At 40.7% G+C, this 24,795-nt stretch overlaps 1 protein-coding gene across 1 annotated transcript; it reads right to left on the bottom strand.

Annotated features, from left to right (window-relative positions):
• Nucleotides 1–2,642: 2,642 nt before the first annotated feature.
• On the bottom strand, nucleotides 2,643–24,235 carry tmem164 (transmembrane protein 164). The gene is made up of 6 exons (XM_083926776.1): nucleotides 23,377–24,235; nucleotides 12,216–12,265; nucleotides 8,834–8,900; nucleotides 6,847–6,925; nucleotides 5,905–6,005; nucleotides 2,643–4,172 (listed from the first exon to the last, which is right to left on the bottom strand). Exons 1-6 carry the CDS (start codon nucleotides 23,812–23,814, stop codon nucleotides 3,966–3,968), a joined length of 942 nt encoding a protein of 313 aa, XP_083782902.1. The 5' UTR covers nucleotides 23,815–24,235; the 3' UTR covers nucleotides 2,643–3,965.
• Between the last annotated feature and the right edge of the window lie 560 nt (nucleotides 24,236–24,795).

Below are 24,795 nucleotides of genomic sequence, written 5' to 3'. Positions count from 1 at the left end.
AAACACTTTGTGGTTCAATGGAAGCACACCTTCCCGTAGTAGGCTGCAGTGTTATATTACAACTGGGGTCACAGGTGCAACCTCTGATCAAAGAATGAGAAGTGTGGTCAAAACTGCAACCCCGTGACCCACCCAGGTCAGGCTGGGCTATAACTGTGTAAAACATTGTGTGGAAGTACAGTTAAAGTATTTATCATGATATTGATACCTGTTGTAGTGTCCACCTCATACAGCAGTACAGTAACACTTCACAGTGATGTTTTACTGCAGCCCAAATGTGTGATTAAGTCCATTCACATCATTTTAGAAAAAACATGGTCATTGTGAGTTAGCTTGGGTTAACGTGGTCATTGTGAGTTAACTTGGGTTAACGTGGTCATTGTGAGTTAACTTGGGTTAACGTGGTCATTGTGAGTTAACTTGGGTTAACGTGGTCATTGTGAGTTAACGTGGTCATTGTGAGTTAACTTGAGTTAACGTAGTCATTGTGAGTTAACCTGGGTTAACGTGGTCATTGTGAGTAGACGTGGTCATTGTGAGTTAACGTGGTCATTGTGAAAGCATGCTGATACATTAAAGTGTAGCTCAAAGCACGGCTCTCCCCAACCAGTCAAGAGACTTCATAGAGCTGGGTCTGATCGCCCTTTCTGCCTTCCTGTTAAAAGATAGGTTTTCGTTGCCACTGTGTGCACAAGATTGCTTATTATTACTGTAAACACATATTATTATGATTAAAGATAGTGCGGCTTGTTGCTGCTCATGGGGGAATTGTTGGGTCTGTAAATCATGACTAAGTCATAGAGTGTGGTCTAGACCTACTCTGTATATAGACTCAAGTGTCTTGAGATAACGTTTGTCATGATTTGGCACTATAAATACAATTGTATTCAATTGTTTAAGTGGCTGGAGACTCAGTCTGGTTTTTAAGATGTTTTAATATGTATGTATATGCCACTTCCTTAATAACAAATGTTGATTGTTTGCAGTACTGAATAGAATAGACTCCTTTGGAGTGTTATAGTTATAACCAGTACTACAGGTGGGTCAAGCCAGTAGATTCTCTATGTGATCTTGTTGTCTATGACATTTGAAATGGTGCATCACCTGTTTAAATCAACATTTAAGATTTCATATTCAATACCTTTTGTTTTAAGATTTTGAATAGTGCTTTATAGTCAATTTTTACTATCTGTACCTTTGTGCTAATAATAGGTAACAAACCCACCAGCTAAATGGCCATGTTAAGCCTAAGCACATGGCTTGTGTAGAGCTGTGTCTGCAATAAGGAGAAGGATCCTTGCATGCTTGGCCTGCCTCTCTGCCAGTCCCTCCACCAAAAGTGGAGTCTGAAAATACTTTGCTGCTGGTTACATGATATCCAGGGTTAAGTGCTTCGAGATAAACGGTTCACTCTGCTGCCTGTATGAAACCACACATGAACCCAGTGCTGGCCTGAGATCAAACCCAACCAGGCACTTTACTTTCTCTCCTGAGTGCGCCTCTGGGCCTCCACCTGTCTCAATAAATGATGCCAATGATGCCTTATTTCATCAGGCATTAATGTTGTGGTGCCATTTGTGATACACAGTGTGTCAGCCTTATCAATTCCATTATGTTTCCTGAACCTGTGATTATGTATTGACCAAGAGACTGGCCGTTTGTCACACTGAGATAACTACTAGAACACCAAGAAGGTGAAGATGCTTCCCTGTTGCCTTTCATCTACTCGTAAATTACAATGGAATCATTTATTTATATCCATGATTTCCCTCGGGAGTGTGTTTCTGCAGCTACAACAAGTCCTCGAAGAAAAGAGCAGCATATTTGGACCCATTTCTCCTCTTAACCCTCCTTCACCTTGAGGCCTCTTTGCAGCCACTGTGGTGGTTTTAGATGGACCTCCTCTCTTGACTGTCTGTAATGACGAGGTGCTACAGGCCTGTGAAAGCCCTCTGTAGCTCACTTCAGTCGCTGCGCTGCACTTAAAGCTTTTTACCTTCTAGCTTTACAGAGGAGAGTGTGCCCAAACATACATTATAAAGGCTCTGGTTTAATGAGGCAGGCCACATTTTGGCTTCAGCGAAGGGTCTGAATACTTTAAGCCATGTGATATTTCAGTTTTTGTTTCTTTAACACATTTGCAAAAAATTCTACAATTCCATGTTTTTCTGTCAAAATGGGGTGCTGTGTGTGCATTAAAGAGGAAAACATCAACTTAAACGATTTTAGCAAATGGCTGCAAATTAACAAGGACTGAAAAATGAACATGCTAAATTAAAAGTAGAAATTGCTGCTAAAGTCTGCTGCTAAATTGCTGCTTGTCATTCCTGACTGCGATGACTGCAGAGGTGCTGAGAGTATATTTTTTGTGAACATTAAAACAAGTAAACCCAGAACACAAGAGATAACCTGAAAATTAGCACGATATACATGAAGCTGAAGCCAGCAGCCACTTAGCATTGCATAAAGACTGGTAACAGCTAGCTTGGCTCGGTCCAATAATCTATTCACCAGCACCTCTAAAGCTCACTACTTAAGTTATGTTTTGTTCGTTCCATATGCACAAACAAGTGTTAGATACGTGATCTAATATACATCTTGAACATGGTTAGAATAGAAAATATTCTCAATGAGAACTCTGGTCAACTGAAAACACTTTTATTGTCAATACAGCACATAAACCGAACCAATAGAAATACAAAAGTTTGTCTTATCCCTTCTTTACAGTGAAGTACAGTATATGCTACAGTAATAAACACACCTTCATCACTTGAAATGACATATACCATGACTGAAATATTCAAATTGCAAATGTCCGTAAATACTTTCTTTTGAATGGGTTGTCAAAAAAAAAAAATCCCCCAAAGTTACTTCATGCATCATCTGATGCATTTTATATTTTTTATACTACACTGAGCCTTTACCGTTGCAGTGGTGGAGGGGATTCAGGATGCCTTGTAAGATCAAACTGAAGATCAAGCAACAAATTGTATTCAAGTGTCATGATGCAAGATTCCAGCCCAGTTACATGTTTTGTCAAGATCTTCTCTGTCTTGGCAAACATCACATTCATTCCAACTGAAGTTTATACCCCACTGAATATGGTCCAATATCAATAACAGACAACAGACAAAAACATGACCCTCCTGGAAGAGGTAATAACAACACCCCAGTGTAGATCCAGAAATCCTCATTCATCACTTTGAATCTCAGCACGTAATACATCCTCATGTCCCCTGATTATCAAAACTGGAATGATCTGAATGGTCTGACAGAGACAGAAACACAGCAGCCCACGTATAATGCTTCCATACCCTGTACATGTGTGTAGTAGAGCGGGAACAGAGGGACGCCATAAATAACCTATTTTCAGTCATGACAACGCTGAGAGGTGATCATACATGACAAACAAAAATCCTGGGACTATAATCAAGCAATCACTTTTACAACAGCTCACATTCACAATCTGTTTCAAGACAATTAAAATGGCAGCTTTACCCACAAACATACGATCTAGCATAACTACTACATAAAGAACGGAAAAGTGTCACAACTGCGGATGAGTGGTGAAATTTAGGTGACTCCTACTTCCTGTCCTTAAAACGTTACATTTACAAAAAGGCAGCTTAAGAATTCTCCCACAAGTACATGTTTCTGGAAATTGTCTTCCAAGTAAAAAAAAGAAGAAAAAAAAAAGGCTATACCTGTCCAACTCCACAATGCTAACTACGAGCCTTAAAATGTCTATTATTTTTGTGCATGCGAGTATGTATGCAAGCCAACTACAACACTAAAATAATGACACATTGATTCACTGGCCCTGAAATGCTCACTTGTTTCAGTTAAACAGATGGTAAGTCTTAAAAAGATGCATTAAAATGTTGATTAAAAAAAAAAAAAAATCTCCATGATAAGAGCAGGCATTGAGAATGAAAGGCTAGGTGTGCGCGCTCCCTCGTGGACATTCAGTCGACTTTTTTGGTGCGCAGCCGGAGCGTGTCCAGCAGGCATTTGCAGACAGAGCCTGTGTGCTGCGAGAGGAGTGTGAGGACCTTCCCGTGAACGAGGGTCAGCAGGGTCTGGTGGCCCGTCGCCCACACACGGTACCAAGGCCCGTAGAAGGGATCGGACACGGCCGGGCACAGCATGTTGTTCAGGTTGACCTCAGTTGCCTGGAGGGGAACAGAGACAAAGGAGGTTGAGTGCTAACACGATGCTATAAGCGATCTTAATAATAAGTACTACCACGTTGGATAATGATGTTTTGGCAAACGGCATGCTCGACTTCACTGTACATATCTTTATAATCCTTCATTTCTGCTTCAACTATCACTTAATTGGCCGAAGGATGAGTTCAGGGCCTATACACTCTCTAAAACTCATTATATGACTGCAGAGATTGCTTTGACTGCTGAATGATTGACGCCACTTTTTATCCCTGGTGTTTGCATTCCTCAAAACCTTTAGACTTCTGCAGCTTTTCAGTGTTTTTAATAATAATTAATGCAGTAGCACTGCAATAAATACTGACTTTGTGAAGCTTTTCCAATTAGGGTTTGGTCTTTGCTGTCAAGATAGTTCGATTTGTCTGTGTACTACCACGCATGATTTTGCAGTCAGACCCCCCTCTATTAACATCTATAGCTAAAGCTGATTTATACTTCTAATTGGTATTCAACTCAATAGGACTCAGTCGTGCTGCTGCCTCTAATTTCAATGTAGAGCGAGTGGACTAAATGATTTCAAGTGTCACAGACAGGATGCTAAGTACGATATAACCAGCTGCAAAAATATAGACTCTGAGTTCTAAATAATCATGAGAATATAGAAGCAAAACAGAGGAAAGCTGACTCTTACCAACAGTCACCGGTAAGGCACTTAACACCAGGCTCAAATTGTATATTAAAAACTTGAATCATCATCAACTTTTGTTCTTATACAAATTACACACACACACACACACACACACACACACACACACACACACACACACACACACACACACACACACACACACACACACACACACACACACACACACACACACACACACACACACACACACACACACACACACACACACACACACACACACACACACACACACACACACACACACACACACACACACACACACACACACACACACACACACACACACACACACACACACACACACACACACACACACACACACACACACACACACACGACATTTTAACATGAGCTGTACCACATGTTTAACCTGAGCTCCGGAGAACTGGTTGCAAATACTACACTCTTACCAAATCTGGAATGAGATGATTGATTCTAAAAGATGATACTCAAGTATTTACAATCACACTTTTAACTGCTTTTCTTACTGTGAAACTAATGTAATTTAAGTGTGATCATTTTCTGTCTGTCCGTACTTAATCTGCACAAATACATTTTTGTAAACAGGTCAATGAGACTACCTATTTAAATAATGTATCAATATACAAGCATTTGTGCATGAGAGTATGTATATGTGTGTGTGTGTACTAATATGTCTGTAAACCAGTATATATATGCAGGACCAACATTGACTTGGTAAACAGTAAATGGACTTGTACTCTATGGCACCTTTCTAGTACTACTCAAGGTGCTTTTACACTACTTGTCACATTCACACAGACATTCACACTGATGGCAGAGACTACCCATCATCTGATCTGATCTGATCTGATCTGATCTGATCATACCACATACACACACCCTTGCACAGCATGGAGAGCAATTTGGGGCTCACTGTCTTGCTGAAGGGTGTGTAATAAGCCTTTATCATTTATGAAGCACAATAGTATCATAATTAGATAAATAGTCTATGTACTGTATATGCATAGTGAAGTATCATAAAATGCCCAGCAGAGGGCTCCATCTTACCAGGCCGAGGACCTGCAAGAAGAGGAAGTGGTAGAGGAACAGGATGCCGGTGGAGAGCAGCGCCCACCACATGTCCCCCAGAGGCTCAGGCTTGTACACACCTGCAGAAAGGTTTGTGGGTTTAAGGAAGAGCAAGCACATAGAATGCATCTTTTTGTACAACCAACTCTGGCCACCTAACCCATTCACTTCCCTATGTGTGTGCCTCTGTAACTTGCCAGTCAACAGATGAAACGCCCTGCAACCATAGCACGGCCAGTTACAGGATGTGGTGTCAAACTGGCTTTTCCTGTTTCCTCACTGCTGGCATTTGCCTGAGTACAACCGGTGGGCATTTAATGTGCACCCATTATGTCAGTTTAACTAGAACAATGAATCAATGGATACTTCCTCTTGTGAGGCTCAAATGTTACCTTACCACTGAACAATAAAGCACATCATGCAGAGGTCTGATGACTGTTACAACCTGACTTCTACCTATTAAATCTACTTTTTTTAGAAAGCCCCCTCGAATTTCCTGCTTCACATTTACACCTGGGAGCTGCACAGTACAACTTCTGTTTGTCTGACCCTGAGGGCACCTTGACAGCAGTTTCTGGGGGAAACAGTGTAAGTGCATTTCCAGATCTACAGATTCTGGCTGTCAGTTTATGCAGACACACCTTCATGTTCCAGCATGAATAAAAGGTGCTTGTTTAGAATAAAACGGCTCACTATGTAGAACTGTGTAGCTGAAGGGAACAGTAATAGCCACCATGGTTGAACAGACAAAAACAAAGCACGTCTCCACAGCGACTGAGACATCTACATAATAGAGAATCCACCCAAGGATAAAAGACGTCATTATAGCCTTGCATGGTTGACATGTGAAAGACATTTCATTGTGGGTGTCAGTGTGAGTGGCGAGGAACACTGGTGAAATTACTCAAGAGCAATACCTACCTCCTTTCCTGAAAAGGTAAAGAGGCACCAGATAGAGCATGGAGTGCTGGATGTAGTAGATCTCCTTCTCAAAAGGCAGCTGAGGAGAGAACAAACCATCTCAATTCTTTACAACCCACATAAAGCAGACATTCCACCTGCTTAGGCCCCTGCAGCGGTTTTGCTTCAATGCTTTTATGCTGAGATAAAGAGGACATTTGGGGAATGACAATGGTATATCGGCTTAAACAGGTGAACATGCCTGTTGCACTGCCCTGTTTAAGTTTAGGCAAACTAAAGCCGTTATGCATGCTCATGATTTATTTGTTTTCTAGTTTTATTTGTTTGTAAACTTTTAAAACACTGAAGTCACACAAGTTCTGCGAATTACCGTTACTGTTTTTGTCAATGGAGTCTGGTGGCTTTGATGAGAGCATGCATAACGGCTGCAGTTCCCTCCAGTGAAAACTTAAACAGGACGTATTTATTTGCCTTCGGAAAGTATTCTAAATATAGTATATTATAGTAAAATTTAATTTCGATTTAAAAAAATGTTTTGGTGAGTCTTTCTTTAAGGTGGCTAAAAGACCATGCTGCTGCCCCGATTTTTAATAAAAATCAAAAAAACACATTCAATTGTTCTGTTTACCGCTACTTTTCACATTTTCACATGTACATATGATGCATAATAAAATGTTATTGCGAAGAAGATTCATGAGGGAATGATGCCTCTTCAGTTGAGTCTTATAATGTTAAAGTGGTTTCGTGTTCAATTCTCACATTTCTGTTTCGGTAGAAAGAAACTATCGACACTAAAAAGACGGCCCCACCTCAACATCCTCCTGTTGAAAACACGTTCTTTTTCTAATAGTTATGGCAGAAAACCTTTGCTTTCTAAAGCGAGTGCATTATCTATTGCGTCTGGTTGTTGTCTGCAGATAGCCTTTAAGCAGGCAGTGCTGCCACATCTAACCTTCTGATTTCCTTAACCATAGCAGCCGATTTCCATCATCAAATAAGCGTGTACTCTCTGCCACTTGAGCCCGACATGTTGTCATCTGCACGCTGAAATGTATTCTTCATATTCAACCTCTAGTAGAGGAACTACATGTACTTAAACATTCATATAAACTCATAGAAACTTTCACAACTTCCTAAAAATATCAAAGCTAACGGATACATCTTGTTTGGCTGCTGAGCTGTCATAAGAAATGAAACATAAGGATTATTAACAAGACGCATATCCATGTTAACCTCAGAGACAGAACAAGAGCTTGTAAGATGGGAGCAGAAGCCCTTCCGGATGAGATCAAGGCTTTGATGGAGATTTATCAGCACTGGTTACTTATATGGATGTCACAACATTAAGGTTTTGATATCACGATCATTGTCAGAGGAAATATCACAGTTGCATGGTTTTTCACAATTATAAATCAGGGAACAACTACGTGTCCCTGCAAGAACAGAGTTTAAACGGTTTTGGTCTGGTATAGTAATGTTACATTCGCCAGTTTTTTTACCTTTACTTGATCATAAAGGGGTAGAAGATTATCGGAACAGTTGGAACATGTTAAAAGTGATAGACCCTTTGCAGTCACCTTTACAAATGAGACGTCCATCTTCTACGACAACTCACAGGTCAATTTGTAGATATCCAAAATGCTACCACGCTGCAGATTAAAGACACTTTTTTTGGAGGATAAAGTGCTTGAATGTCAGTTCTGTACGACATTTTTACAGCTCCTCTTCTTAATGCTCCAGGTGAGTGGCACGGAGACTCTCTCCCATTCAACAAACTGCCGCCCACACGTTTTATGTGACTCTCTTGAGATTCTTTTTTTCACAGGGCAACAATGTAGGAAACAGGACACCACAGATAAGGTAACTTCTACAATTCTTACGGTTATGAAACAGTGACATGATGAAACCGTGATATTATGAAGCCATGACGTTATGTAACCGTGGTTTATGGCAAAATGGCTTCATCTCGACACCCCTAGTTACTTACCAGTCTAGTGTTGACTACTGGGAACATTAAAGCCAGTAACGCACCGTTCAGCATGTGGACCTGCAGCCTGAAAACACACAAGGGAAAAGAAATAAGCCAATAATAATAACAACGTTATTTCAAAAGCTCTGATAAACCTCACATCTCCCATCACATCTGCCTGAGACCCCCAGGAAACATGATTTAAACATTGCACGCATCATTGCATTATCGACATACTACTTTGAAACAATGCTTATATGAGCACAGAGGAACAGGTGGAGGACAATGTAGATTATGTTCCATTTTGCTGAAAGCCAATCAGAGTGCTCCCTGATGCTGTTAGCAGCAGCTGTCTCATTCTTTAGCAGGGTCAGCCCCGAGTGGGAGTGTTTATTGTGAGAAGTCAGGTCACTGAAAGATAAGGCAATTTTCTCTGCAGTATGTTGTAGAGACACGGCATTTCTATCATTCATTAAGAAATCACACAAAGTTCATGTCATGATTCTGACAAATCACCAACTCTAGCTATTGATTGGTAATTAGTGAACATTTGAATATCCTCTTAATCTTTAGTTAGCACTGCTTCCATCTCACTCACCCTTCAGCTCATACACAAGTCTTCTCCTGCAGACAGAGGGGGTGTCATGCTTTTTCAGTTAACTTCTGCACATCTCTTTTAACCAACAATTACTCGAAGAGCCACCACATACGAAACCCCAGGAGCTCGTGCGTCAACGTGTGGGCCTTCATCTATCTAATGTGACTGCTCTTTTTGTCAGATGACTCGGGATATCTGTTGTGACAGCCAAGGTCACTGGGAAAACAGCAGTGCTGTAGGAATGTCAATTCAAGTGAGCCCAGCTGTCACTCTGGGGGCCTCTGGACCTTTCAGGATAAACAGTCATGCTTCATTCAAATTCAAAATCACCACCGTTATTGATCATTAGCAACATTTAGCCCGGTGTGTGCTTTGATTTTAAAATGACATATTGATAAAGAAGCTTTGGTATGTATAAGTCAAGTCTGTCAGTCAATCTATTTGGTTATGATAGGCATTTACCTCGATACATATATATCACTATATATTAGTTATTACTATGATTACTTTTGTAAAGGTGTGTAAATGTTTCCACTTATTTCTATAAAAATTCATTTTAAGTTTGAGTCTAATATCCAGCTACAAGACACACTTCCCTATGAACTTGAATGAATACACGTTAGACTGCATGAAGTTATTCTGCTGTTCTCTCACAAGCTAATAGTAGCCTATATGTTTGCTTCTCACGCAATGCTTTGTCTGCCTAGTGAATCAAAGGAGCTGTAACCGAGCCGAGGGGGAGGCTACTTGTGTCGAAAGTGATGAGGTGGTCTCTCCCATTCTTGAATACAGATGCTGCTGGTGCTGCTGTTCTACACAATCTGTTGATTTCCACAATGTAGTCATACTGAAAAACTGGAGTCTCATTTACACATGAAGAGGAGGCACAGATTGCAAAATTATTTTTTCTTCTCTGAAAAGCTTTTACAGTCTTCACAGACATTTTCATTGAGTTGGATAGTTTTTTATTATTGTGTGGTTAAAAGGGTTCTGAACTAACAAAATCAACAAACTATCGGATTGAGGTCAGAGGTAGAACAGAAACTCCCGTCTTCTGTGAGGTAAAATGACTGTTTATGTTGAATGAGTCTAGTAGCTTTGGAGAGAGCGTAGGTAGATAGATGTAATGCCTTAAGTTCCTCGTTGAAAGGGGCCATCTAAGGCAAGGTGAAGCGGTGAAAATATTCTAAATATGGCGTATACCTACACTGATGGTGGATAAAAACTGTTCAGCTGCTGCCCCCGTCCAGAGCAGGTCATTGCTTAGTTTATGTGCCTGTACTCCTGCCTGTTTCTCTAAACTGGGGGTGTGCTGACCACCATCTGCTGTAGATAATACACTGACTAAGGATAAGTATCTCCTACAACCCCACTTCCAAAATATCTGAACTATCCCTTTAAAGTTATAAGGCTAAAGATGCTTGTGAAATAAAACCCTGTTGTTAAAATACCCATGGTCTGTATTTTTTCTGCAATAGCAATTCAATGTATTTATTATGTGATAACCTCTCTATGAAGTTGTTTTCATTGTTACTGGCAGGGTCTGCTAATTAAACACAGGATTCAAATGGTCCCCATATATTGGGAGGGGTATATCAGCCTCTGTTTATAGTTCACCCTTGTGACGCTGCATTAGAGCTGGACTGACTTATTGCTGATGCAAACTGCTGCTGCTTCAAATTAAAAGTCAACGGGTGAAAGGCACATTGAGAATTTGAATGTAAAGCAGTCACAGGAAACAATTTATATGTCACTGAGGTTAGCACTGACAGAGACTGTTCATCAAGGAAACCAACTCCTTTTACTGTTCACTGCTGTCGTGTGGATAACAACGTTGCTCATGGCATAATAGAATAAGGCACATTATTTGTTGACTCTATTAAAACGTTTGTATATGTATATTATATAATGCGTTTTTGTGGATGAAGTATAAACAGATACACCAGTGCAGCTCTTTGCTGTAGTATTACACCGCACTTGCTGTTGCTACAGCATGTTTTTAAAATGCCATCATTCTAGGCACTGATGATGTTTGTGGTGCAAATACTCTGCAGTTTCACTTGACTGATAAAATGCTACCATGTTTACACAAACTATGATTGTCAATCTGCTGAATCAGGACATGAACCATTAAAGTATTTCTCATGGGAGATACCCCCGAAAAGTCCAGTAAGCTGATCCACTATTATACAAACTAATCTACTACGAGAAAGAACATTGTGACCTGATGGATAAATATTATTTTTTCAAAAGTAGTCATTTTTTTTCCAAACATGACAGACATGTTTCATGAAGCTTCTCAAAATCAGAACGCTATTTTTAGTTGGCTACTTTGTAGTCAGTTATGGTAAGACACGACTACAGTGCATTGATGAAACTAGCACTCGCTGCAGCTGCTTACTAACAGAAAGTGACCCTGCTTACATTTATTTCCAAGTAAATCCAACATGGTTTCTTCCACTGGTAAAAAACCCAGTCACTTCTGCCTAATAATTATGTGTTCAGACCAGAGCAGTTGTTGAAGAGAAAAGACTACAAACACCAACAAATTCATTAAAATAAAACACTACAAGTAGTTATAATCACTGCGGCAATTGCTTTTATATGACAATTAAATCCAGATTTAAATTGGGTCCATCTGCCCAATCATTTTATAGTACATTCAGGATAGGTACCTCCTACACGACATGGAGGGTGGACTAAATGATGCAAGAAACTGTGAGTTGTGGCCCCTTTACAATTAAGATCAAAGAACTCTACATTGTTTAAAGACACACATGAGCCCAGGGTAAATATTCTCACCTAAACACAACCATCGCTGTTTTACATGGCGGGCAGGCCAGAAGGAAGATCTGTTGGGGAAAGCACAGAGAGAGATGAGAAACCACATCATCACATTACACTCATTATGAAACAGCTTGGATGCTTCAAGAGCTTGAAGCTTTCTGTGTTGCAAATAAAGAAAATGAACAAATTACTTTTACAAGTTTTTACTAATATAATAAGAGGAGCCTTGAACAGAGCGCCCCACAGGCAGCTTCTTGCTTCACAGAAGAAAACAACATGCAGAGTTCAGAGGGGACCCAGGAGGACGGTCAAACAGTCACTCTAGATTTGAAAGCATTGAAATTGTTTCCAGGTACAGTATTGGCATGAATGTAATTTATTGCCTGATTTCAAACGGGGCTGTCGATTGAAACAATCTACAACTCAATAGTCATGGAACAAGGAGAAGGAAAATAATCAATTTCTGTTAGAGAAAAGATTGACAAAAGAATGCGTAAAGATCCTGGACTGGACCCATGCTTTAGTCAGGTTTTTTTAAACTTTTAAATTAAAATGACTGTTACAAATTCAAACCTTGAACTTATGAGTCCAGGCTAAATTTACAACGTAAATCACAAATGATTTACCAACATATTCACAGCTCCGAGGCAGCTGATATTCTATTTAACATTCATAAAGAACAGATGGGAAGCCAATTTCTAATTAGTGATAAGCCGATGCCATTTTGAGATAACTAGCATCGGCCAATGCCTGCGTACAAAAGACAGATTATCAAAAAATGTCTGCAGAGATCTGCAACCATCTATGTGTGTCTCTAATCTTCACTTCTACTCCTGACATGTAAAACATTTGTCAGATTTGTCATTTGGGATGGTTTTGGGGCAAGTGAAGCCTTTTAGGGGCCGTCCACACGGCGACGCAATCTTTTGAAAATGTTTGCAGCAATTTTGTGTCTCCAAAATGAGGCCAGTGGCATACCTTCTACCCACCTACTTCCACGACCTTTGCTCAAACACCAATCTTTGAACCTTCAATCTAATTCCTTCATTTCCTATTTCACAAGCATTCATATCGACATGAAGGCTTTGTTATTGAATAATAATATAGGTTACAATGTGGATTGTCATGCCAGTTATACGTCTGATCTATGATCAGTGACTGTGCTGTTGGGGCCTAGATGATACTGCAAACATGGATTGGTTGGAAACACCATCTGACACAAGACAGAGTTGGTCTGCCCGGAAGGAAAAGGCTGTAATCAGAATTACAAGAAAGCAATTTACTTGAGATGTGTTCTACAGCGGCCCAGTGGCCACAGGATATGTCTTAGTGATTGATCTGCAGCACACCTCAACTCATATTAACCTGCACTGTGAACAGAACCGAAGTTTGTTTTGCAGACACCATCTGTTAAAAACACACACCGTTAGCACAGGGCAGCATTTATTAAGGTATAATTCTGAACTTTAAATGTAGACAGTTTCCAGAAGATATAACAGTTTTTTCTCTAGACATCTTGGAAATGAATAAATTAATAACCAGAGCAATAGTTGCTTCTTTAATGCTCATATTTTTTCAGAGAAATTAGGCAAGGCAAGGCAACTTTATTTGTATAGCACTTTTCATACACAAGGCAGACTCAAAGTGCAAACAATAAAGCTTTTTATGAATAAAAACTGTTTGCCAAAGCTGACATGTATGTGTCCCGGGTCCATGCAAATTCTATAAAATCTACTATTCAGTTGTTGCGATGGCATTTGATACTGCTAACAACAAGAAAAAAGTAGGTAACTCGCCTAAACTGCTGTATTATTCTTGGTTGAAGCTGCAGCCTACTTACGTTAGCTCCATAAGGCTGCATCACCAGCGTGCGTGGTAATGTTAAAACTATCCTACTGGAAGAAATGATTTATTTTTGTGTACTTTTTTTCATGTTTATAAATGAACAAAAAGGGCCAGATTTAGGTCATTAAATGGTTGGATTCAATAGAGTGTTACCAAAAAGGCACAGATGACCGATCTGCCAACTAAACAATGAGGTGAATTAAAAGAACACTGGTAAACAGGCAACAGAGGTGTTCACTGGTCGAGTTTATAGGATGTCTTTTTTATTCTGGCGTAGACAAAATACCCTCATTCAAAAAAGTCTGTTGTTATTTCATAGCAACACCAGTCTAATTAACTTGGGTTCCTTTCTTTAACTACCAAACTGGGCAGTGTTGTTGTTTCATCAAAACTTAACAGTAATGTGTTGGTACAATGTGGATGTCCAAGTGCATCAGCACCCTCTACAGCTATGCAGGTTCAATCACCGTCGGCCTGATCTCACTGCAACACAACAGCTCTTTTCAGAGCCAAACACTTGTTCTGAGCGCTCATTTGTGTTCTTTTAAGCATTCAGATCCCTGGTTAGCACTAGCATAACTTCCCATTTAGCACAACAGCAGAGTATAGCTGCCGGCAGCTACCCAGCTGCCTTGACGCTCCAAACGCACAATGCTCCAAATATGATCACTTGTGATCGCAGCTTTAGAAAGGGCAGGTATTTCCTGCTGTGTGCTTTTACTGTCATCATTACCAAATTTGTCAAAATGACTTGAGTCTGCTCCATTTTGAACAAATTTGACCCTCAATTTAACCAGCAACAAAAAAAAAAAAAAAAAAAAAAAAAAGGTACAAGAAACTCTTGACTGACTTTGTAGCTAAATGTGTCAATTAGGTTTGTGGTTTACCGCAGCTCTCTTAGAAATGTCTAAAGCTGATGTTATTTCTTTACTTACATTTGTATCATGTTTATTTTCATTCTTTCATTTCATATATGTTAGGTTTTAAAACTGTTTGGCAGTGCTTTATCAAACAGGTCAAATGGGTAACACCACATTCCTGGCTGACACTTTTGATATGTAGTCAAAAGTCATTAGGCCACTTACCGTTGACAGGAAGAGACTTCCTGCAGTCTGTCAAATGTTGAACATGTGTAGGAAACTTGTTCCAATCTGAAGTACAAACCTTCACAGTGCAGTTAATGCACAGTTTACTATCTGGATAGTTACTTGACTTAAATGATATAAACAAAACACTGGCTCAAGTGAGGAGGACAATTTCAATGGTCAACCAAAGCATCCATGACTGTACACAAGTGTGCTTCAGCTCACTGCAGCTCCAATAAACATTCAGGCCCAAGTTCTATCTACATGCATGATCACATATATGAGTCAAACTAGCTTCGTTGGTGTTGCTGCAGCACTGAAGACACAATTATCAATAATGGTCGTTCCTCAGCAGAAATTTTATAACTGAAATTTACATTTATCTGGAGGCGTAGCATGATTCCAGCCTCCGGAAAAATATTGGAAGAAAACCTGGTAAAAGACTGGGACTGAAAATGCGATAAAAGGTAACTTGGTTTGACGTGGGGGGTAATGTTGATTATTCTTTGGTCAATTTTAGCTATCCTCACAGTTACATACTTGCATAGTGTACATATAACTTTATTTTAATTGAACAGAAAACATTTTCTGCATTGTTGCAGAGCAATTTCTAAGTTAAAGCTCAGATGTATCTTGACAGAACTCATTACTGGCAAGCCATGCTGCTTTTTTCTTTTTTTTTACAGCTTCCATCGTAATAAGTTTAATGATCTAAATAAGTCAGTACAAAGTTCTGCTACGTGGTAATGCTACAGCTGATAAACGTGGCTATATTTAAAGATAATGCTAATGATACTGCTGTCTGCTATATTGATATACGTTGCACGCAGCTTGTTAACAGCATGGCACTTCAATTTATTGGCAAGCTCTCAACCTAAAGAGCAAAGACAAGGCACCATTTCTTTATGTTCGTTGCTGCAGTGTGTTAACAAGCAGTATTTTAAACTGCTATAAAAGGCCTTTCAAAGCTGCTGCCAGATGCCTGTTTTGAAGAGGGATGAGTTAATGCTTCATGGAGCCTGTAGCAGTTTTTATCATCAGCCCACCTGGTATCATTGTTATATATGATCAGTCACTCTGGACCCCTGGCAAGATCTACAAGGGAAGAAAGTTCACTTGATAAGGGGGCTGTGTGTCTGAAAAGAGCTTACCTATCATCATGCGTTAAAAGGAAACTCCCAGCTCACTGGAGAATCCTGTAGGAGGGGATGAGTCATTTGAACCGCACATACACTACAGAGAAACTCACTTTCCTTAACCTATTCTATCATCCATGAACATCCACATCCACAGTATCAGAAAGCATTTTTACAGTAATGGCAATTTCAAACATTTAAGATAGCAGAGTGAATCATGACTGATTATTGTTATTGTATCTGCAGTATCGGTCAGCAATAGTCTTTTTGGCATCTAAAATCTAATTCCTGGCATGTGAAGATCAGATTTATGTTTCCTAACTGGAGTCCTGCCATTACCGTGTTAAACCAGAACCATTTCCACCGGCAAGGAGGTTATGTTTTCGGCTCCGTTGGTCTGTCTATCAGCAAGATTACGGAAAAACTACTGGTATGATTTTTATAAAACTTGGTGGAAGGGTGAAGCATGGGTCATGGAAGAACCCAGTACATTTGGGAGTGAATCCAAATCGCAGGGCGGTTACACTTATTATTTTTCACTTTCTTCACATAAAAAGACATTTGTGCTGCATTCGTGTGGTGTCAAAACAATTGGAATAATGTGTTCCCAACTGGGAAAAATGACAGTGCATAGTGTAACTCCGGCGAATTGGACCCTATGGTCTTTTTCAGCATGAATATACATCAAGTAAGCCATTGAGACAATTGTTTTGTTGATCACCCATTAACAGAGAAATCCTGGAGAGTCGCTAGCAGCCAGACATGGCTAACACTGAGTAGCTTGGGGTAGAGCGCCGAATGCATCCAAAACGGCTTTTTTAACCACTAATACTGCTCATGATAACACCAAACCTCTGCAGCAGCAGAATATAAGTCCCTACACATAAGAGTCCCTACACATAACACAAAACGAAGCACCAACAACGTAGTTAGCGAACCCAGAGTTAATTAAAAAAGCTACAAGCCTTAGCAGCCGGCGCTGTTCACATCTTTTGTCTACATTCAATTAACAAGCTCAGATTGTTATGAGCATCTGACAACTTCATGGAAAGAAGCTTACAGCCATACAGAGCAATGCTAAGCACACCAGGTCCTGTATCTGCTATTTGATTTGTTTATGGAGCCCCCGTCAGTCAGTGCGTTTACATGTACATCAGTAACCCTAACATGGCCTTACTCCAGTTAAGGGCATAATCTGATTAGTGAAGTTTTCCCAGTATGCATGAACAGGGGTTGAATGGGAAAAGGACAGGAGTAACTTGACCTTCAGTACAGTAGGTGGTGGTGATGTTACTTGCCGTGGCGAAGTCCTCACTCGGTTTAAAGGTAACACTTTATTGTTGTTGTTTTTTTCACACATTTTTTCCTGCGCCCTTGCTCCCTTGTTTATTCTATTTCCGGGTCAAAAGCCACTGCCGCGGAGTGGAGAGGAGGACTTATAACCCACGGAACATGCGCAGATGAGAGACCCACCAGTAATCCTGGAATGCTGTTTACATACACAAATACAGAGTCATTGCATTTAAACTCAGTCAGTACGGTTTAAAAACCTGATTATAATTCGGTTAAGGGCATACCCCATTTTTTTAAACACCATGTGACACAATACCCCAGGTAAGATCGAGTTCTAATACCCAGGTTTACAGACCTAGAGAACTCCTTCAGTTCCCCGATAATTCACGCATGTAAACAGCATTCTCTGGTTATTATAGGGTTTCTCTTCTGCGCATGCTCCCCACTACGCAGCGGTGGCTTTTGACCCGGAAATAGAATAAATCAAGAATCACAGGCGCCGAAAACAATGTGAAAAAAACGGAACAACAATAGAGAGTTACCTTTAAACCAAGGCAGGACTTTGCAACGGCAAGTAACATCACTACCAAGAAGCATTTCGGACGTAATTCTGTCCAAAAGCTGGCCGTGTGTTTTTGTCAAAGGGGAACCGGAATATAAAGCCGTATTCATTCCAGCTGTATGTTGGCGGAGCGCCACCTATTGTACCGGAGGTCGAGTTACACCGTCATATTCCCATTCAACTCCCTTTCATGTATACGAGGGAACTCCAACAACCTGATTATTACCTTAACCACTGTAAGGCCATTTTTGGGTTACTGATGTGCATGTAAACACACTGATTGTGGCAATGTGATTGCTCTTGTTGTGGAACAAGGAAAACATAACAGACTTCAGTGCTGTCAGATGTGAGGCATCAACTCATCAGGCCTCAGACAATGAACTCTTCACCTCCAGTGGGGCTCGCTCTCACCTTGTACGGAGCGATACTCACTTTCCTAGTGCTGTTGATATTTGTGTGATCTCAGTGGCAACTGACGCATCCTCTCTGTGCATGGCAAAGCATTATCTTTTCTCCAAGAAGATCTAGCTGGTGTTGCTTGAAAAGTTGTAACATTTCTTCCCGTTCAACATTTTATAGTGAACAGCAACATTTTTCTTTGTGTGAAATCTATGGCAATTACAGTCTATGAGGTAAGCACCAGTATTCATTCATCAGTATTTCTCAATAATATTTACACATATCTTCAGTGAAACACGACAATATAAAATAGGGATAAAGCGAGAAACAGTTTGAGACTCAAAAGTTGTCCAGAAGGAAATCTGTAAAATGTATTGGGTGAAGTATTATATGAATTTAAAACTGCTCTATGTCTGATATCCGGCATGGTGCCGGAGAACTTTAAGCCCTAACTGCTAATGACGCATTCTATCCAACAGGGAGCTGTGTAACAACACTGCAGCCTGCAGCACAGCAACACAGTCAACTGGTTATATTCTCAACACACAGGTGAAGAATGCCTGTGCTGATTACTCAAGGACTGTGGTAACTTCAGCTACAGCAACACTTGCCTCGGCACATCTCGCCTTGCCCCATGGGCCATGGGAACTCTTGTATCATTTTCAGCCTGAAAAATGTACTTATAATTCAGGACTTCGTAGTTGCTGGGTTAACAAGCTAAATGGAGACAGGAAAAAAGGGCCAATTGAGGATCTTCGCAAACCCTATATGACGTCTTGATCATAGATTTCCAAAGGGATTAAAAAGGCACCACACCCATACACTGGAAATCCTCCAACTGTGATGATGAGCTTGTGGGTGGAGTGAGTCAAATAAAATAAAATTGTCAATATAAGCACACTGGGTAACATCCTGGGAACACTCACCAATACAAAGCTGTTAAATATTTTGGGGGGACGCTGGCAGACCAAACCATACAGTCCCACAACCATCACACACTTTATGCATTACATACATTATTTTCTGCAGCCGCTACTGGGCACTGCAAATTATGGATTAAACTTTTGTATCTCTTTCCATGTCCATTATGTGGCGCCAGAGAACAGACACTAACTATACACCATGTTGCTCTATATAAGATGTAGGCCACAACATATAAATTTCATGTAAATCAGACAATGTCACATAAGCTTTACTTGCTGTTGTCAGTAGGTGGCGCTGTGACTCGGAATTAATATGGGTGTGTAGATGTCTTCAGGTCTGGTCCCTAATCCAGAATGAGAAATTTGGGGCAGAATGGAAAATGTAAAGTCAAGTTGCAAAAGTTTACTGTATCATGGCGAAACATACTATTTGGGCTTTTTAATTTGAGTCTCGAGGCCGGACTTTCTGGCCGAGACATCGGGGCTTGGCATCTTCCCAGGGACCGTCGTCGAGGACTCCGTGTCTTGGCTGAATGGACTCTCAGTAGTGGGGATGTACGGACTGACAGCGGGGCTGGTTGTAAGAGAAGGCTTAGTTTACTTTATGAAAAAACTTTAAATGTTTCTACCTCTCTTCATTTTCACTCGTTTTGTCGCGTTTATTTTCTTTTCCATTTCAGTTAGGCTACTCTGGAGCTCAGCCCTCTCACTTCACTTGTTCACACAACGTAGCAATGAACTGCCCCGAGCTCTGTCTTTATTGGTTAAGACCACAATACCATCAGGAGAACAGGAGAGACACTGCATCCTAAAGTCCTCAAATATGCGTTCGTAAAATGAAAATTGACACACAAAACCGTTTCGGCCCCTGGCACTTTCATGCTTGGGCCCTAAATAGAAATGTCACAAGAGAATTGTAACTTCCACCTTCTTCCCATTCAACTCTTCCGTTTTTAAACCATATTGTTTCTTTGTTTAATTTACTATTCTGATCGCAATCAACTGTCATCAAGCATGAAGGATACCTGATATCTTAACCTTGGTCCCCATAAATGAAGGACATTTTGCTACCATCAGTCAATTCTTCATCACAGCAAGTTATCCATCCATGTCCACTAGCTGTCACACTAATCTAAAATAACTAGGATACATCACTATTACTTGTTCTCCATTATTCATGTGCATGACAAATACATTAAAACATAGTTGGCAGTGACCTCTCTCCATGACCCATGGTGTGCAATCATGTTCCATGAAGGTCAGCCAAGCAGGAGGCGGAGGAGAAACATGCAGGTATTCAGAGCTCAACACAAACTTATGGTTGCCAGACTGGACATAAGGCATCTGCTTACAGCAGCTTTACAATGAAAATGGGACACAAAAGACCCATTTTCTTTTTTGTTTTTTATTCAGGTTTTTTATCAGTTGAATCAGTATGCATATTTTCATTCCGCAGTGAAATAATTTAATTTGCTTAACCACTGTCTTGCATGTGAGTAAATGCACCAAAGCATTTGCATTGTTGTCCCATGTAGTGCTGTCAGGTTTTGGTTCTGACTGTGACAGAAATATTTAAATATCAATGATGCAACAAATACTTAAAATGTATTCATTTTGGGTTGCCAATTTCTCAAAATGGTTGTCAATCGCAACCTGGCAACTGTCGAGCCTTACAGGTACAGTGTATTCTTGTGGCATCAGTGAGAACAGAGAACTTTTCTGTTGTTTTGAACTGTAACCTCGGATTTAGACTTGATGAAACACAAAACAAAAAAGACATCACCCACTTTAATTCCCATGTTATATCAATCAAACTCAACTGTGTGTGTGCAGTTAAAATTCAGCTCAGACTGGTCTGCTCCTTGGAGGCTTTCCTGTTGTTAATAACCCTTCTCTTCTGGTCATAAATAATCATATGGGTTCAAATTAGTTGACGCCCAGCTCTTGTTGCATACCTCAAGGGCTGAACTTGACACAACTTGTCTTAATTCAAGACAGAACTTTTCTCTCTAGACTACCTCCCTGCTTACTGTGATTATTGTTACCGGTAGTATTGAAAGCACCAAAGCTATAAAAAAAAAGCAGATATACAATCAGATTTTCAACCCAAGGCTACACAGATGAAACAATGCAGGGAAGAAGATCCAACAAGTGGCTGATAAAATGCCTATGTCGCACATTACAGTGGCATGTACCGATCCCCAGAGTGGTATGCTGCTTGTGGTCCATCGGCACATACAGTTTCATAGTAGCAGGTCCCAATTGAAAGTATAAGGCCACTGTCAAACAGTCATTTTACATATCTTTGCTAAAATGACCATAGACTGTATAAAAAATGGACATAGCCTCTACGTCAAAGTCCGTTCTCTCAACTTGATCCAATCTTCCTCGCCTATTGGAGTTGCCATCTTGTCAGACTTTGACTACGCCTCATTTCCTCTTACCAAGAAAGGGCATTGATGTGACTTTGGAGGGAGATACGTCCGTCTGACTGACATATACCTCCAAGGTGAAGTGAGGGCCAGCGGCTAGCTGTCACTCAAGAGGCCGTGCCCCTAATTATTCATTACTCACTTTAACCTACAATAAAATAAAAACTAGCCTGGTACAAAAAGTAAATAAAAAAAATAAAAAATACCCCCTCAGTGTCATGGATATACTGTATGACCTAAACATACAGACTAGAATGTTTTTTGTCCCAGGCCTTAAATAGGTTTAATGATGCTGTGAAAATGGCCTGTTTAACATGGGGGTCAATGAGAAACTGCTCTGTTATGAAACCTGCCCCTAGTGGGCACTCAGAGAAATACAATTTTGGCACTTCCTTATTGGATCAACCAGGTAGTTGGGGCTTGCAAATTACCCAAACCGCAACCATAGCGGCATATACCCATAGACAGTGCTTATGTCACGCTAACAGCAACCATTTACTCAATTCAAAGTAGCCTACTCATGGTAAATAATAAATGCCATACGTATGCCTGATCCATGTTTCACAACAGGGAGTTTTATGTGATGTAATGTGTGATTGCATTCTACTATTAAAGGTAGTCAATGTCAGTTTGCTCTAAGGTTCTGTTATTGGTTGGTCAGACTAGCAAAGGTGGCAATGGCAATGTTAGCTAAGGCTAGCTCTAATCTTAACCTTAGGTACATTGGCAAATATGTATGAAATGACTTGACTGTTTGTCACTGACAGTGGCCATTTCAAGCAGCACAGGGGAAATGTACATGCTGCTGTAATGAGTGGCATAAGCAACCAGGGGATTGGTTTATACCATTAGGCACTTTTCAATATTGGCATCACATAGAAGTTTGTTGGTATGTGTTCAGTGACTTTTCCCTGGACCAACACTGTGTGCAGGTTTTTATTATTCCTCTTATGTCCCAGGGATTTTTCTCTCCTTTTTTGCCGTGGTATAGGGTATCCTCTCTTAATACTAATATTGGCATTGTGACAACCTACTGTAAGTAGACATACCTAAGTAGACATACATGCATAAGTGTACAGTGTAAACACCCGATGGCCAGATAAAAGCATAACCAGTGTAGGACATTTAAAACGGTCTATAAAATTAACAAACATTGTTAATACTATATTAGTGCATGAAGTTATTTATTTCTTATGTGAAATGAGACCAGATTAAAATGCCTACAGTAATCACAACCTTGGGCCAACATGAGTTGCTCCTTGGTCATGGCATTTTGACATTTCTTGGGTCATTTTTGCCCTTCACCGCCCTTAATGTCTGACAGTTTGCAACCTAACTTTTTTTGTACAACTGTTTAAAGTTCAAATGGAAACCATGTTGCTGTATCCCTATGAAAAGTTCTTAGGGAAGGCTAGATGGATGAGATCAGATCCCCCCACGTTAGCAACCCATCCTGGGAGAGCACACAGGTACACGTAGTCTTAAAACAACTTCTCCTTACCTGAACCATGGTCATGACATGGCAGGGGTTCAGCAGATATATCACAGTCTTGGTCGCAAATTTGAACCCAACTTCCACTCCAAAAGTCATGCAAAGGGCAACCAGCAACAGGTTCTTGCCCAGACTGTCCTCTTTTGTCCTTGTGCAGTCTTTTCCGACCACTTTGAGCTCTTTGGAGAGGTTTATTTTCTTCAGCGCGAAGCCAATCTCCACCAGGGAGATGAGCACGATCACCAGACTCTCGCTGAGGCGCTGCTGGGGCGCGATGAAGGCGGCACAGTCGGGGCCCCCGTTGCCCTCAAACTTAGGGTCCACCCCGCCGTAGACCCAGTCCAACAGGCTGTATATGTTATATCTGGACATATTCCTCTTCTCGTGTTGGAAAAGATACGAACAAGATGGAATAAAAGACGTAACACTGACTTCTTGGCGAAACATGAACTGCAAAATTTCCCTTTCGTAGTTCGTCTCGCGGGTGAGAGGTAGACATGTATCCACCGCCTCGGCGTGTTTAAGCTGGATAACCACCAAACTACCCCCTCCACAGACAGATGAGGAACTTCGGCTACGGCAGGAGGCAGCTGTAGGCAACACCAACCGTCTCTGCTGCTGCTGGGTGGTGGGCAAGGCTCTCTCTTCTTTCACGCCCCTCACACAATTGATGACTAACGCGGATACTCAAATTGCCATGACATGAAACAGGCGTACATGCTGGCTACGTGCTCTCGGGCATAGCCATAGATATTTAGCAGCAGTTTGTTGAGTTAGCAACAGCACGGACACCGGATAGGTAGCTAGCTTAGCTACCAAACCTACCGTGGCTGAACTGAGTCTTTAATTGTTATTTGTTCGCCCCGAGTTTGCCTCTCAGGCAGAGCACAAATCTCGTTGGTACACGGCACAGATTGTGCTGCATTCAGCGGCCATTGTTCAACGTGAAATTGTTCGTGTGTCAAGAAACCGGATAGAAAACTACACAAAGTAACTAAAGGAGGACCGGTTTCCTACTTGTTGATTTGCAGAAGTATTTATTAGCGTAATGCAGACTGTGACAATAATGTGCACACATTAAAATATAGACTTATATGTTAACTGTGCATCTCGGTTCGCAAACGTGAGTATAACAACACTTTAGATATTCACAGATGGTATTTACGATTATCATCGACTGTACAAATGCACCGTAGCGATAGTAGACTTGTTGTACTCTGCCTGACAGTCAAATCGGAGGGCAGCATAAAATCCTGCCAAACCAAGGAGGACACCCAGCACACGTGATACTCGGGATGGTGCGTTCATGAAGAATCCGGAAACATCCAACATCCTTGTTGCATCTGAGAAATAAATGATGTTTCTGTTCTACCTCCATTGATTCCTCAGCGCAGGAGCCCCTCAGCCAATTGTGTATTACTTTAACTT

This window comes from Echiichthys vipera (genome assembly GCF_963691815.1).
Source record: "Echiichthys vipera genome assembly, chromosome: 14".
Taxonomy (NCBI): Eukaryota; Metazoa; Chordata; class Actinopteri; order Perciformes; family Trachinidae; genus Echiichthys; species Echiichthys vipera.
The sequence above is the reverse complement of the archived record's forward strand: the minus strand, read 5'-3'. Positions and strand labels throughout refer to the sequence as shown.

What these genes read in the sequence shown, in the direction of transcription:
- tmem164 (XM_083926776.1), bottom strand. Translation starts at nt 23,814, where the DNA reads ATGTTTCGCCAAGAAGTCAGTGTTACGTCTTTTATTCCATCTTGTTCG. An exon ending in ATGTCATGACCATGGTTCAG is followed by an intron (nt 12,266 to 23,376) that starts GTAAGGAGAAGT and finishes TTTCCCCAACAG; the next exon opens with ATCTTCCTTCTGGCCTGCCC. An exon ending in TCTTGCAGGTCCTCGGCCTG is followed by an intron (nt 4,173 to 5,904) that starts GTAAGATGGAGC and finishes GTTCCCCTCCAG; the next exon opens with GCAACTGAGGTCAACCTGAA.